The sequence below is a fragment of the Protopterus annectens genome, chromosome 5.part1 (genome assembly GCF_019279795.1).
Source record: "Protopterus annectens isolate FY-2018-M chromosome 5.part1, PAN1.0, whole genome shotgun sequence".
NCBI classification, from domain to species: Eukaryota; Metazoa; Chordata; order Ceratodontiformes; family Protopteridae; genus Protopterus; species Protopterus annectens.
In genome coordinates, this window is record NC_056736.1 from 522,869,296 (window position 1) to 522,884,409 (window position 15,114).

Here is a 15,114-nt window from a genome sequence, read left to right on the forward strand (position 1 = left end):
ATCTCATACCTATCAATAATTTTCCAATCCTTATTAGAAAGATTGGAATTAACTAAGTGCTTAATAGCAGTGGAATCAACTAGGGCTATATCTGCCAAGTAAGGTTTGGGAATAGTGTATACAAATTTAAAAGAATGAGGAACTTTATACATCCTACCTGCCCAGCAATGAAAAGCAAAAACTGACTGCTGGTCCTCAAAATCCACTGAGATGTGCACTCTCTGGCGGCAGAAAATCTCTAAAAATCTTTGTACCCAAACTTGTCTAAGTTAGGTCAGCTTGAGCTGCTTGACAATTTGGGTGTGTGGAAGTTGCCCTAAAACTTTGGAAGGGAGCCAGCTGTTACACCCTTGGGAGGATATAACCCTTATGGCTACAGGTATGTGCTCTCCCCAACTGCCTCCCTAAAGCCATCTATTTCTCTAGTAATTCACAGAATCAAATGGTCGTGTAGATTAGCAAGGCTGCTCCTTGCATGTTGTGGTAGTGAACACAGCCAAGAGACTGTATTTGTCTAATGCAGTAGAGGTAAGTGCTGAGGAGTTTAGTGGCAAGTTAAGGTGAGGAGGTATGTGCATGAGTGTATGCAAGGTGCTGCATGTGTGAATCTGTTTCTGCTTGGGAGCTAGCAGTAGGGGTGTACAGTGGGATTAAGTTACGACAGCGTGTGTGTGTGTGTGTGTGTGTGTGTGTGTGTGTGTGTGTGTGTGTGTGTGTGTGTCATACTTCCACACACCCATATTCAAATGAGCAGAGCCTGCAACATTGGGTGGGAGGAGCCACTAGCCACTAGCCACTAGGGATAACTCTTAAAAGCTGTGACCGAGTGGCACTTAGAAGAGGGATTAGAGGTGTGGGAACCACTAGACATCAGGCATAATTCTCTCATGTCTTAATCACACTTAAACAGTATGAGGATTAGTGGGGAACATGTGACACCAGGCTGTACTTGGCAGGAAATTATGTAGGAAGCTCTAATGTCTGTCATTAATGTGTGACTGTAGTCTTCCTTGATTGACAGATGCTGGAAAAGGGGACACTGGGTACATTCAAAAATCTCAGGGACTGGTACGAAGTCTGTGGTATGTGTGCATATTTGAATGTGTGTATTGCATATGGGAGAGTTAGTGCCTCTGTTTTTATGATGCATCATCCATCAAAAAATGTTAACTTCCCAATGAGTGCTGATTGGGACTTAATGGTAATTAACACAATTCTGTGACATGCACATTAGCTCATAATGACATTAACTTGAAAGGGATGTTTGAACAGAACTCCAATCTACGACAATTGACAAACACTGTCTCCTCTCATAGAAAAAATGGCACATACAAATGTGGTATGTGCAAGCAGTGCAATTATTTACTAGACGCTGCAGAAATATTTTTACCATCTAGGAATTGCACTTTAAAGACATCAGGATACCATAACTGCAGCACAGCAGGAGTAGTGTATTTGGGTATATGTACATTTTGTTTTGGTTTCTATGTGGGAAAGACCACTAGAATGCTCAAAAAAAGAATTTATGAGCATATATACGAGATAGAGAAAAAGAAAACTTCCAATGCATTCTTTAAACATTCTTTAATATGTACTAACATGTCTTTAAAATTTTTTGTCCTGGAACGGGTCGCCATTGACCCTAGAGGAGGAGATTGGGAAAGTTACTTAGAAACTAGGGAGCTAATTTGGCAACTTAAATTGGATGCCTCTAGAAACCCGGGAATGAATGACAGTATTAGCATCAACAGTATATTAAAGATGAAAAGGAATAGATTATAAGTGGTTTTTATTTGAATTTAGACTTAATTTTTACTATATTAATTCTAATTGGTATCAGTATCAAATATGTTATGCAAGTTTTTTAAGAAGAATGTTACAATTTATGCATACATGAGTTTAACTTACAGATGAATAAAATAATTAGGTTACAATAACATTTATACACAAACATATACAACAAATGCAAGATGTATTTTAGTGGTTTACACAGATAACAACAGTACAATGTATTTAATTAATGAAGTCATTTTTAAAAGAAGTTATTTTTAAAGAAGTTATTTTTAATTATTTAATACAGAAATGTACTAATAGTAAAGTAATATTTATGTTCTCTATCTTTATTATTGCTATTGTTATTTCTTATTTACTTTGTATCTATTACAATAGTAATTAATGAATTTTGTAATATTTTTGACACACAAGAAATAACATGATTTCTGTAGCATATAGGATTTAGGTAGTGGAGGAAGTTTAATTATTAACTCCATTAGAACTTTGAAAAAAGTACTAAAGCACTATGGCACTTTAAATGTTGATGGTAATTAAATTTTAATTGCTAATTTGGCCTATTAACCTGTGTATTTAACCAGCATGGCCACATGCTCACTTTTATCTTGAAAAAGCCTGGAATTGTCCAGGCGGCAGGTACATTGGATTGTTTTTACCGTGTTTTGTGGAATAAAAGATCTACGTGGAAACTCTGGTCTTGGCATTTTCCAACAGTTCTATTGGATTTCTTATTGGACTCTTGCTTTCACATATACCACTTGTATTTCCATCTGTATGGGCATTTGGAAGATTTTGGTGCATAGCATTGTGTCGGAAACACGCGACTGTTTCTGAAACAGACTTCTGTTTCTAAAACTTTCAACTACTAGTTGGTTCGAGTTTGGTGAGACTTCCTGGTTCTGAGTTATTTCATAATGAAGTCTCCACATTGTGGGTAATGTGTTTCTCATTTGCAAAATAGCACATCACAGAAACAACCATCTTACAGTGGGCTGTATGGTCCATACTGGGGCTTTTAATGAATTCCAGAGAAAAAAAAATAAAGGCAATGTGCTATCTTAATATGAAATACAGACTATGAAAATCAAACTCGGTTCCAAAAAGTTTAGAGAATTATTTGCATTTTCTATTAATCTTATTTTTTCTAAACACTGTGAAATATCATATGGCTTCAAACAGCATTAGAAGCAGGTTAATTGTCATGAACTTCTTCTTTTGGCTGCTCCAGTTAGGGGTCGCCACAGCTGATCAACTGTTTCCATTTCTCCCTGTCCTCTGCATCTTGCTCTATCACACCCACCACCTGCATGTCCTCTCTCACCACATCCATAAACCTTACCTTAGGCCTCCCTCTTTTCCTGTTACCTGGCAGCTTCATCCTTAGCATCTTTTTTCCCAATATACTCTGTATCCCTCCACAGCACATGACCAAACCAACGTAATCTTGCCTCTCTGGCTTTGTCTCCAAACCTTCCAACCTGGGCTGACCCTCTAATATACTTATTCCTAATCCTGTCCATCCTCGTCACACCCAGTGCAAATCTTAACATCTTCAACTCTGCCATGTCAAGCTCTGACTCCTGCCTTTTTGTCAATGCCACGGTCTCCAACCCATATAACACAGCTGGTCTCACTACCCTCTTGTAGACCTCCCTTTCACTCTTACTGGTACTCGTCTGTCACAAATCACTCCTGACACTCTTCTCCACCCACTCCATCCTGCCTGTACTCTCACCATTACTCAGAACTGTTGATCCCAAGTACTTAAACTCATCCACCTTCGCCACCTCTACTCCTTGCATCCTCACCATTCCTCTATCCTCCCTCTCATTCACACACATATATTCTTAGTCCTGCTGACCTTCATTCCTCTTCTCTCTAGAGCATATCTCCACCTCTCCAGGGTCTCCTCCACCTGTTCCCTACTCTCACTACAGATCACAATGTCATCTGCAAACATCATAGTCCACGGGGACTCCTGTCTGATCTCGTCTGTCAACCTGTCCATCACCATTGCAAATAAGAAAGGGCTCAGAGCTGATCCTTGATGTAATCCCACCTTAAACGCATCCATCACTCCCACCGCAGACCTCACCGCGGTCACACTACCCTTGTACATATCCTATACCACTCTTACATACTTTTCTGACACTCCTGACATCCTCATACAATACCACAACTCCTCTCTAGGCACCCTGTCATATGCTTTGTCTAAATCCACAAAGACACAATGCAACTCCTTCTGACCTTCTCTGTACTTCTCCATCAACACTCTCAGAGCAAACAAAACTTGGATGGAAGCAATCCAAGTACTTATTTTTTTGCATAAGTGCAGTGCTGACATCCCTCTCTTTTAACTTTTCAGGCAACATCATTCACTTTATTAAATTCTGGAACCCATTTGAGTACATTTTTTTACTTTACACAGGCTACTGTCTTTTTTGTCTCTAATCACTTCTGTTTTGCATCTCACTTCATTAATACAAATGCATCATGTTTTGAAAGTGTAAAGTTGTACTAAAACTACAGAACAGATACTCAGGCAAGCTGGCACACATAACCCATGCATTTCAGTGAGCCAGCATGTAGACGAATCAGTACTTATACAAATGCAGGCAAAAACACACACACACATGTAAACACAAACGTATTGCACATAAATGTTTGTTATTGAAGCACATACATACTGACAGCTAACAGCACACTCATTTAACTTTTGTAAAGCATAAGAAAATGATATATATCTGCAAACTGTGACATTAACACAGCTACATATTTTCTACATATGTAACTTAAATATTTACGTACCTGAGCAAACCAGATAGCAGATTCAGGGTCAGTGGTCTTTACCATGGACCGGAGATTCACATTTCTCTGTACCAGTAATTCATTCATTGGCTCCATTTCCAACAGACCAGAATCATCAACAGAATCTGCAGTATCCACTGTTTCAAAATCCCATACCTAAACAAAATAAAATGACAAGCAGTGTGTAAGAACAACTGAAATCTACTTTATGATATGTAAAGTGTCACAAGGCTTGAAACACAGATTCATTATCCTCCGGATTTACTAATCTGCCATGCAGGACTAATCTAGTCCTGCACGGAAGCTGCAGTTTAAGAGGAGGATGGCAGTAAGCCATGCATATTAATGAAGGCATGCTGCCTGAGCTCCAAATCCTACATGGAGCGTGGACGAGTGCAGGGGGTGGGTCTGAGAGCAGAGCTCTCGGAATAAACATGCCCCTGCAAAGTAAAACAGCAGAAACTGTAAATAAATGAGCAAGACCGCTCACAGGTGTCCGCATATCCCCACCAACAGTCCCCCATGTGTACAACAGGAACAGTACATATAAATGTACTTTTTTCCACTCTCTTAACTCCTGGAAGTGCTCGTTTTTGGACTCCTAAGAACTGCTATATCCACCTGCCAAATCCTGCTTTGGGTTCCCCCCTGGGTTATCTAAACCGCCCTGGACTAAACCTCAGTAATCATCACTCTGATATAAGGTACTTTTCTCCACTCTCTTAACTCCTGGAAGTGCACGTTTTTGGACTCCTAAGAACTGCTATATCCACCCGCCAAATCCTGCTTTGGGTTCCCCCCTGGGTTATCTAAACCGCCCTGGGCTAAACCACAGTAATCATCACTCTGATATAAGGTACTTTTCTCCACTCTCTTAACTCCTGGAAGTGCTCGTTTTTGGACTCCTAAGAACTGCTATATCCACCCACCAAATCCTGCTTTGGGTTCCCCCCTGGGTTATCTAAACCGCCCTGGACTAAACCACAGTAATCATCACTCTGATATAAGGTACTTTTCTCCACTCTCTTAACTCCTGGAAGTGCTCGTTTTTGGACTTGCTATATCCACCCGCCAAATCCTGCTTTGGGTTCCCCCCTGGGTTATCTAAACCGCCCTGGACTAAACCACAGTAATCATCACTCTGATATAAGGTACTTTTCTCCACTCTCTTAACTCCTGGAAGTGCTCGTTTTTGGACTCCTAAGAACTGCTATATCCACCTGCCAAATCCTGCTTTGGGTTCCCCCCTGGGTTATCTAAACCGCCCTGGACTAAACCACAGTAATCATCACTGTATGTTACAGTGTTTTTTGATTTTATCAAGAGTATTACTTATGTTATTACTTATCCTCTACTCTTGTTACTTTTACTAGACTACTGCCAGTCACTGCCAGCAGCAAACCCCCCCCTCCCTGTTTTACTTTACTATTAAATAACATTTAAATGCAGATGATGTCAGTGTCATATTAAGTGAACTTACTAGTAAGCAGGTTTAAGCACAAATAAGCGTAATAAGCATACGCAAAGCATTAGTAAGCATGTTTAAGTGTTTGCATGAGGGTAACATTGCCTACTGAATTAAAACAAAGTAGAAGCTAACTGAATATGAGAAATTGTAACCAGAGGTTAGCATGGCTTATCACATAAACCCCACACACACCAACACAATTGCTTTAAAGTGCCTTAATCTCTGTACCAAATAGCCATGTTCTGCCAACAACAAAATAACAGCTTCTTAAGGGCTCGAACAGGATCCTGTACACCACAGTCCACTGATGATTAACACTAAGCCATCTAAGCAACAATACCTTATAAATGAGGTATCAACAAACTAATCCTCACCACAGGAAAATCAAATCAAAACATGTGAACTGAATCTATGTACGGATGTGATGTTGTATAACCACGCCACAGAACATATATATGTGAACTGGTACTCACTGATAAGCATAGATTTGATGCTATTGTAATAAGTGTAGGGTCCTCATACAGTGTATGCACACATGAATACGGATACGGACACATATATAACCTGTAATGAATAACAAATCACTATGAAATGGCAAATATATTTATGAGTAGCAACAATGCTAACTTTTGCAGCACAACTCAACTTGGTGAAAGTGTAAGCAATGTGGGGAAGCCAATTCAATCACTTCAGTGGTATACCTCTTTAAGCAGTGCCAACCTTAGGTAACAGTTGTGCCCATGACAACTTTCTCAAAACGAAGCCAATCACTGAAAAGTGTTAATGGAAATCGGCCCTGTAAACCCAAGAGAGGCGAGAATACAGCTCATAACTTGGTTAGCTTCCCCTTGCAGGCACCTATGGCAGTAAGGAAGAAGGAGTAAGCTTCGAACTGTACTGGTGCATCTAGGAGTCCAAGGTCATGCCTGGACTCCTAGTTAAGAACCATACACAGAAACTGCTGCAAGCCAGTACCAGGAGACTCCCAATATAAACTTGAGGCCTGGGACACGTCTTGCCCACCAACCTCACACCAGTGCCACTAGCATACAGACGATGAGCAGGTCAGGCACCACTATGCCGACCTGGTAGAAGGGGACCTCTTGAAAAAGTGATGGCTCTAAGAGCTGAAGCAGCAGGGGATGTCCCAGCTGTGTGTAAAATATCAGTCCATGACCTGTGTAATAGTACCATCTCAAGTATGCTCATGGATAGTATGGCTAAATATTCTTCTTATGTCCCCACAGCTGCAATAGAGGTGGGCACGCCAAACCAGGAGGGCCACATCAGCCACCTCGCGCAGTTGCGATGTGAGGCAGGTCAATGTATAAGCCTTTTTACTGTCATAGGAAATAGAAATAAAAGTAGTAGTAAAGCAACTGCTATTATAAAACCATCAAACAAGTATGCAACATAGAAAATGGAAATATTGTAGTATGTAAAGTGTCACAAGGCTTGAAACACAGATTCATTATCCTCCGGATTTACTAATCTGCCATGCAGGACTAATCTAGTCCTGCCGGAAGCTACAGTTTAAGAGGAGGATGGCAGTAAGCCATGCATATTAATGAAGGCATGCTGCCTGAGCTCCAAATCCTACATGGAGCGTGGACGAGTGCAGGGGGTGGGTCTGAGAGCAGAGCTCTCGGAATAAACATGCCCCTGCAAAGTAAAACAGCAGAAACTGTAAATAAATGAGCAAGACCGCTCACAGGTGTCCGCATATCCCCACCAACAGTCCCCCATGTGTACAACAGGAACAGTACATATAAATGTACTTTTTTCCACTCTCTTAACTCCTGGAAGTGCTCGTTTTTGGACTCCTAAGAACTGCTATATCCACCTGCCAAATCCTGCTTTGGGTTCCCCCCTGGGTTATCTAAACCGCCCTGGACTAAACCTCAGTAATCATCACTCTGATATAAGGTACTTTTCTCCACTCTCTTAACTCCTGGAAGTGCTCGTTTTTGGACTCCTAAGAACTGCTATATCCACCCGCCAAATCCTGCTTTGGGTTCCCCCCTGGGTTATCTAAACCGCCCTGGGCTAAACCACAGTAATCATCACTCTGATATAAGGTACTTTTCTCCACTCTCTTAACTCCTGGAAGTGCTCGTTTTTGGACTCCTAAGAACTGCTATATCCACCCACCAAATCCTGCTTTGGGTTCCCCCCTGGGTTATCTAACCCGGCCTGGACTAAACCACAGTAATCATCACTCTGATATAAGGTACATTACTCCACTCTCTTAACTTCTGAAAGTGCTGGTTTTTGGACTTGTTATATCCACCCAAATCCTGCTTTGGGTTCCCCTGGGTTATCTAAACCGCCCTGGACTAAACCACAGTAATCATCACTCTGATATAAGGTACTTTTCTCCACTCTCTTAACTCCTGGAAGTGCTGGTTTTGGTCTCCTAAGAACTGCTATATCCACCTGCCAAATCCTGCTTTGGGTTCCCCCCTGGGTTATCTAAACCGCCCTGGACTAAACCACAGTAATCATCACTGTATGTTACAGTGTTTTTTGATTTTATCAAGAGTATTACTTATGTTATTACTTATCCTCTACTCTTGTTACTTTTACTAGACTACTGCCAGTCACTGCCAGCAGCAAACCCCCCCCTCCCTGTTTTACTTTACTACTCTATCCCTTAGACTGCCTCTTTGTTTTTGTAGACCCTTACCTTCTTCAATCCAGCCCTTAATCTATCTGTGATCTTAGTACTTGCCATTCCCCTTCTCCCTCCTCCTATGCTCTTCTCTTCCCCCCTGAGGACATTGTAGTTTCTCCCTCTACCCCCCTCACTGATTGTTTTTTGTGCTCTCCTTGACGCCTTGCTTCTTCCTTGTTGTTATTCCTTTCTGAGCCCTGACTACATTCTTAGTCCCTTAGTCTTAACAACCTGTCTCTAGGCTGCACCTTCACCACCTCTACCTATTCTAGGCTTCCCTTGAGCCTATCCCCATACTGTTTTCTTTTCAGCCTCACTTATCTTTTTATTTTTCCCCTTTCCTCCACTTTACCCTTAGCTACCCTCCTTTAGCCAGCCTCCTGCCCTTGAATTGCACCTTACTGATTGTTTTCTCTCCCACTTGCTCTCGCCTGATTTTGTGTCTGCCCCGCTCCGCTCCTCTCCCTACCCCCAAATCCCACCCACCCCTGGGGGTCCTTACCTTATAGCTCTCTAGACACTCCCCCCATATCCCCTACCCTATCTCCATCCTTCTTATCAGTTGACCTCTCCCCTTAGCTATTTTCTCTCTTTCTTTTTCTCCTCCTCCTCTTGCTCCTCCATCTCTGACATCCACCTCCAAACTATCTTCTAGTTTCCTTGTACACCTATTTATTTCACCTCTTTCATTCATTCCCTCCTATTCTTCATCCTTTACCTGGCCTAGCTACACCTTGTACCTGCTAATTCTTCCAGCATCTACCTATTATTGACAACCTCTATCCAGTTCTTGTTTTTACTTCTTCTTTCTCATAAAACCCTATACTACTAGTTATCACATAACCACTAGCTCTTGTACTGACCAACTCTCACAAACTAAATCATCCTAACACTTACTCAATACCATGCCTCCAACACTTAAACCTTTTCTCTCATACATCCTTCTCTTTACCACTATTCTAGCCTCTCTTTCTATATCCTACTATATCACCTTCTTTGAAAACAACTCTTTAAAGGAACAAAATCATCATCTCCAGCAAACACTACCATCCTCTTTTCTCACTACCCTTAATCACAGTAACATAACCTGCTCCACTAATTATCTTCTACCAAAATACCACAGAATAACTCATATGACATTCTACCTTAACAAAAAATATTGTAACAACTTACTTAAAATCCTTAAATTCCTATTCTACTCCAATCATTACCTCCTCCTACATGGAGATATACATCCAAACCCTGGTCCCTCCACTAAGACTAATCTAAACACAAATAGACATCCTCTACCTATACCTCCACCATGTATTAAAACATCTAACTCCCTTCTAATAGCTCACCTTAATATTAGAAGCATTAATAACAAAGTTCATCATCTCCATGCACTATTAAACTTGCACTCATTTTACATTTTATGTCTTACAGAAACATGGTTAAAACCCTCTACTCAGGACCAGGAAATAACCCCTCCTGGCTACAACATACTCAGATATGACTGCAAAACTAAGAAAGGTGGTGGTATAGCCATCTTCTATAAATCTAATCTCCAACTTACCCTCCATAATGAACTTTCACTAATAGACCCTAAAGCTGAATCATTATCTACCAAACTCCAGATTAACAATAACAAATCAATCTATCTAATTTGTATGTATCTTCCCCCTGGTAATAATACTCAGACTCTAGAAAACTTACTTAGTTCACTTTCCAACCAACAACCCCAAGAAACCATAATACTTGGTGACTTTAACATAGACTGGATAACCTGTTCAAACCAACACCCAACTAACCATATTAATCTCTATGGGTTCTCACAATTAATAACAACTCCTACTAGAATCCATAAACAAAATAGAAAAGAAACAACTCTTGACTGGATCCTTATTAATAACCACCCCAGCAGTTACACCCCAGGAACCCTTCCTGATAATATCAGTGACCATATGCTTACATATGTCACAAGAAAAAAGTGAATATTCCAGATACTCATAAACTAAGAACATCCCGCTCAAAAAAGTTCTTTAACCCTGATAACTTCCTTATTGAATTGCAAGCATGTGACTGGTCACCACTAACCCACCTTGAACTTAATAAAGCAGTGACCTACTTTAATACAAACTTTCTTCAAATCCTTGATCATCATGCCCCTTTTCCCTCTACTAGAATAAGATCCAAATCTGCTCCATGGCTTTCCAAGCAAACAAAAGAAAAAATGATCCTCAGAAATAAAATCTGGGCCAAATGGAGAGCTAGTAAATGTCCATCTGATCATCTCCTCTTCAAACAATTAAGAAATGCCACCAAAAAAGTTACTGTTAGAGATAAAAAGGAATATTATCTTCACCTTCAACAAAGTAGTCAAAAAACCCCTCAAAAATTCTGGACAAGCATTAATAAACTTCTTAAACCAGGACATTCACCTACTCCTACCCCTACAGGCTTTCACCTCAACAATGCTACACAGATCCCTGACGCCTTTAATAAGTATTTTACAGAAGCCATTCAATCCTTAGCTAACTCATTACCTACACCGACTGCATCCTTACCAAATACCTCTCTACCCTCGTCTAAGAACTTTCAAATTCAACCCGTTGCTACATCTCTTATTTATAAGCTTCTTAAGAAACTCAAACCTTGCACCCCATCTGCTGACCAACTCCCATCTGAATACCTACAAATAGCTGCTAAAGCTATCAATTATCCAGTATCCATACTGATAAATAGGACTATCACTGAAGGAACAATCCCCACCTTATGGAAAATATCTCATATAATTCCCCTACATAAAGGAGGCTCATCAACTGAACTCTCAAATTTTACTATTGCCTTACTTTCCCCATTAGCCAACATTATGGAAAGATGTGTTCACAAACAAATTCTTAACTACCTTCTTCAGAACAAACTTCTAGCCAACTGTCAACATGGTTTTAGACCATTCCACAGCACTAGAACTGCCCTCCTTTCCTTCTCTGACTCCATAAACAATAATAGAAACAATAATTGTTTCTCCTCAGCACTTTTCATAGATCTTTCAAAAGCCTTTGATATGGTTAACCACAATATACTTCTTGACAAACTAAACCTTTATTCTCTCAGCCCACACTCACTACAGTGGTTTAGGAGCTATCTCCATAACAGGCAACAAGCAGTCCTTTGGGAGAACAACCTATCTTCCTTACTCCCAGTAAATATTGGTGTTCCACAAGGATCAGTCCTAGGTCCCCTTCTTTTTTCCTTATTTATCAATGACCTACATCTGAATATACCACAAGCCACCTGCATTCAATATGCTGATGACTCAACGTTAATCTGCACTGCTAAAATATTCCCTCCCTCAGTCCCTCACCCAAACAGTCTTCCAATATGTCGAAAATTGGTTTATGCAACACTGCCTCCTCCTTAACCCCAAAAAAACTAAGCTTCTTCTCTTTACTCCTACTCATAAATCTCCCACACCTCTCTTTACTATCTCCTCAAATAATGCAACCAGTATAAACCCTGATAAGACCACTTTCGACTGCTAGGTGTAACTATTGATAACCATCTCAATTACGATGAACACATTAACACCACTATTAAAACTGTCAACAAAAAAATTGGGACACTCTACAGAATTAAACCCTTTCTTACCCCAGAAGCTAGAAAAAACATTGCTCAGACACACCTGATCTCCACCCTCTTCTATGCCTCACCTATCTATACTAACTTATCCAAAAATAACATTACCAAACTCTCTATCTGCTACAATAGCATAGCCAGATTCATTACTGCTACTCCCCTAAGAGCTCACCATTGTCTTAACCTCAAACATCTAGATTGGTTAGAGCTAAATAACCACTTACTCTATCAACAACTACTCATCATTCATAAGACCCTTTACTACCCTGATGTCACCCCTAGCCTTACAAAACTGATTATACTGTATAAAAACCTAGCCACACTCCGTTCTGCTAATAAACTCCTAGTATCTCTAACTAAATCATATAATAAAGCTGGGGATTCATTACTTTCAAATTCCATAGGTAAAATCTGGAATCAACTCCCTCAAGAAATAACTAATCAAAACTCTACCTCTCTTTTCAAAAAACACATTAAAGAACATCTCAAAACACAATGGCTGTGTCCTTGTGCAAATCCCAACTGAAATCATGTCCTCACTCACTTATTTTTACCCCCCCCATCCCCCTTACTGAGCTCCTCACTAAAACTATCAAGAGTTTGAGAGTTATATCCAAGAATTAGGCTTTACCAGTAACCTTTTTATCTGTCTGTGTAACTAGATTTTGTGTTATTGTTACTGTTTTATAAGTCTAATATAGTAGTATGTAGTATAAGTTCATCTCCTATTTTTAGTATTTGTTTTGTGTTGAAACTTATTTTTCTTTCTACCTTGTATTGTTTACTCATATTATGCTTTATGTGATAAATCATTGTTTATTGTCTGTACTGGAGCTCTTCTCCCCGGGCCTCTACTGAAAACGGATATTATGTCCAGCTAGACTAGCCCGGTCAACAAATGTAAAATAAATAAATAAATAAATAAAATAAATAAAATGAAGAAACCCTTTTATATTTTTTTTAAAACCCTGAGTACAGCTAAGCATAGGTGCGCAGGTTTGCCCATCGCTTAGCTACGGTTAAAGCAGTTTAAAAGGCTGAAGAGGATAACAAGGAAGATATATGCAAATGAAACAGCACAGCAATAGTGTAGTTGTCAGAGAATCTGTCTAATGAGCAGGCATTCCTGGTTCAAGTTCCACTGCAGCACATTCCGTTTTCTATGTGAAATCTGTATATGAACATTTTTTGACATTCTTTTGCAGTATAACCTACTAAATAACATTTAAATGCACATGAGAAGTGTCAGTGTCATAATGAATAAGACACTAGTAAGCAGGTTTAAGCACAAATAAGCAGTAATAAGCATACATAAGCATTAGTAAGCATGTTTAAGTGCGTTTGCATGGGGGGTAAGCATTGCCTACACAGATTAAGCAAAGTAGAAGCTAACTGAATGTAAGAAATTGTAACCGGTGGTTAGCATGGCTTATTTCCACGCAATCCCACACACACCCGCTTACAACTGCTTTAAAGTGCCTTAATCACTCTGTACCAAATGGCCCATGTTCTGCCCAGCAACAAAATAACAGCTTCTGCAAGGCTCGAACTTAGGACCCTGTACACCACAGTCACAGTAGTTAACCACTAAGCCATCATAACAATACATATAAATGAGGTATCAGCAAATTAATCCTCACCACAGGAAAATCAAATCAAACATGTGAACTGAATCTATGTACAGTGTGATGTTGTATAACCCGCCACAGAACATATGTATATATATATATATATATATATATGTGAACTGGAGTACTGCAGTAAGCATAGATTTGAGGTGCTATTGTAATAAAGTGTAGAGGTCCTCATACAGTGTATGTACACATGAATCACGGATACCGGACACATATATAACCTGTAATGAATAACAAATCACTGCCAAATGGCAAATATATTGTAAATTAACTATTAAGCAATGCTAACTGCAGCACAGCTCAACTTAGTAAGTGTAAGCAATGTGTAGGGAAGCCAATTCAATCTGCCCAGTGGTATACCACTTTAAGCAGTGCCAACCTTAGGTAAGCAGGTGTGCCCATAGCTTAGCTTTTTCAAAACTGGCCAATCACTGAAAAGTGCAGGAAATTGGCCCTACTTAAACCCAAGAGGCGGAAATACAGCTCATAACTGGTTGTAGCTTCCCCTTGCAGGCACTATGGCAGTAAGGGGAGAAGGAGTGCGCTTCCAGGCACAGCACTGGTGCATCTAGGAGTCCAAGGTCATGGCTGGACTCCTAGTTAAAGACCATGCACAGAGACTGCTGCAGGGCCAGTACCAGGGCTCCCAATATAAGGCAGAGGCCTGGGACCGTCTTGCCCGCAACCTCACCAGTGCCACTGGCATACCCCGAACTGATGAGCAGGTCAGGCACCACTATGCCGACCTGAAGTAGCGGAAAGGGGACCTCTTGAAAGAGTGGCTCTAAGAGGCTAGAGCAGCAGGGGATGTCCCAGCTGTGTGTAAGTATCAGTCCATGACCTGTGTAATAATTGCCATCTCAGGTATATCATGGATAGTATGGCTAAATATTCTTCTTATGTCCCCCACAGCTGCAATAGAGTGGGCCGCAAACCAGGAGGGCCACATCAGCCACCTGGTGCAGTTGCGATGTGAGGCAGGTCAGTAATACTCTTGCTTCTACTGTCATAGGAAATAAAAATAAAAGTAGTAGTAAAGTAACTGCTAATATAAAACCTGTATTGTTCAAGGCAAGTACTGCATACACTAGAGAATATGGCAGGAAGAGTCTGATATTGTT

At 40.4% G+C, this 15,114-nt stretch overlaps 1 protein-coding gene across 1 annotated transcript in view; it reads right to left on the bottom strand.

Moving 5' to 3' along the window:
• Window positions 1-15,114, bottom strand: part of CFAP44 (cilia and flagella associated protein 44) — a 1,689,287-nt gene that overhangs the window by 955,137 nt on the left and 719,036 nt on the right. Inside the window, exon 14 of the mRNA XM_044073142.1 lies at window positions 4,600-4,755. Coding sequence (XP_043929077.1) covers window positions 4,600-4,755 — 156 coding nt within the window. The remainder of the gene's footprint in view (window positions 1-4,599; window positions 4,756-15,114) is intronic.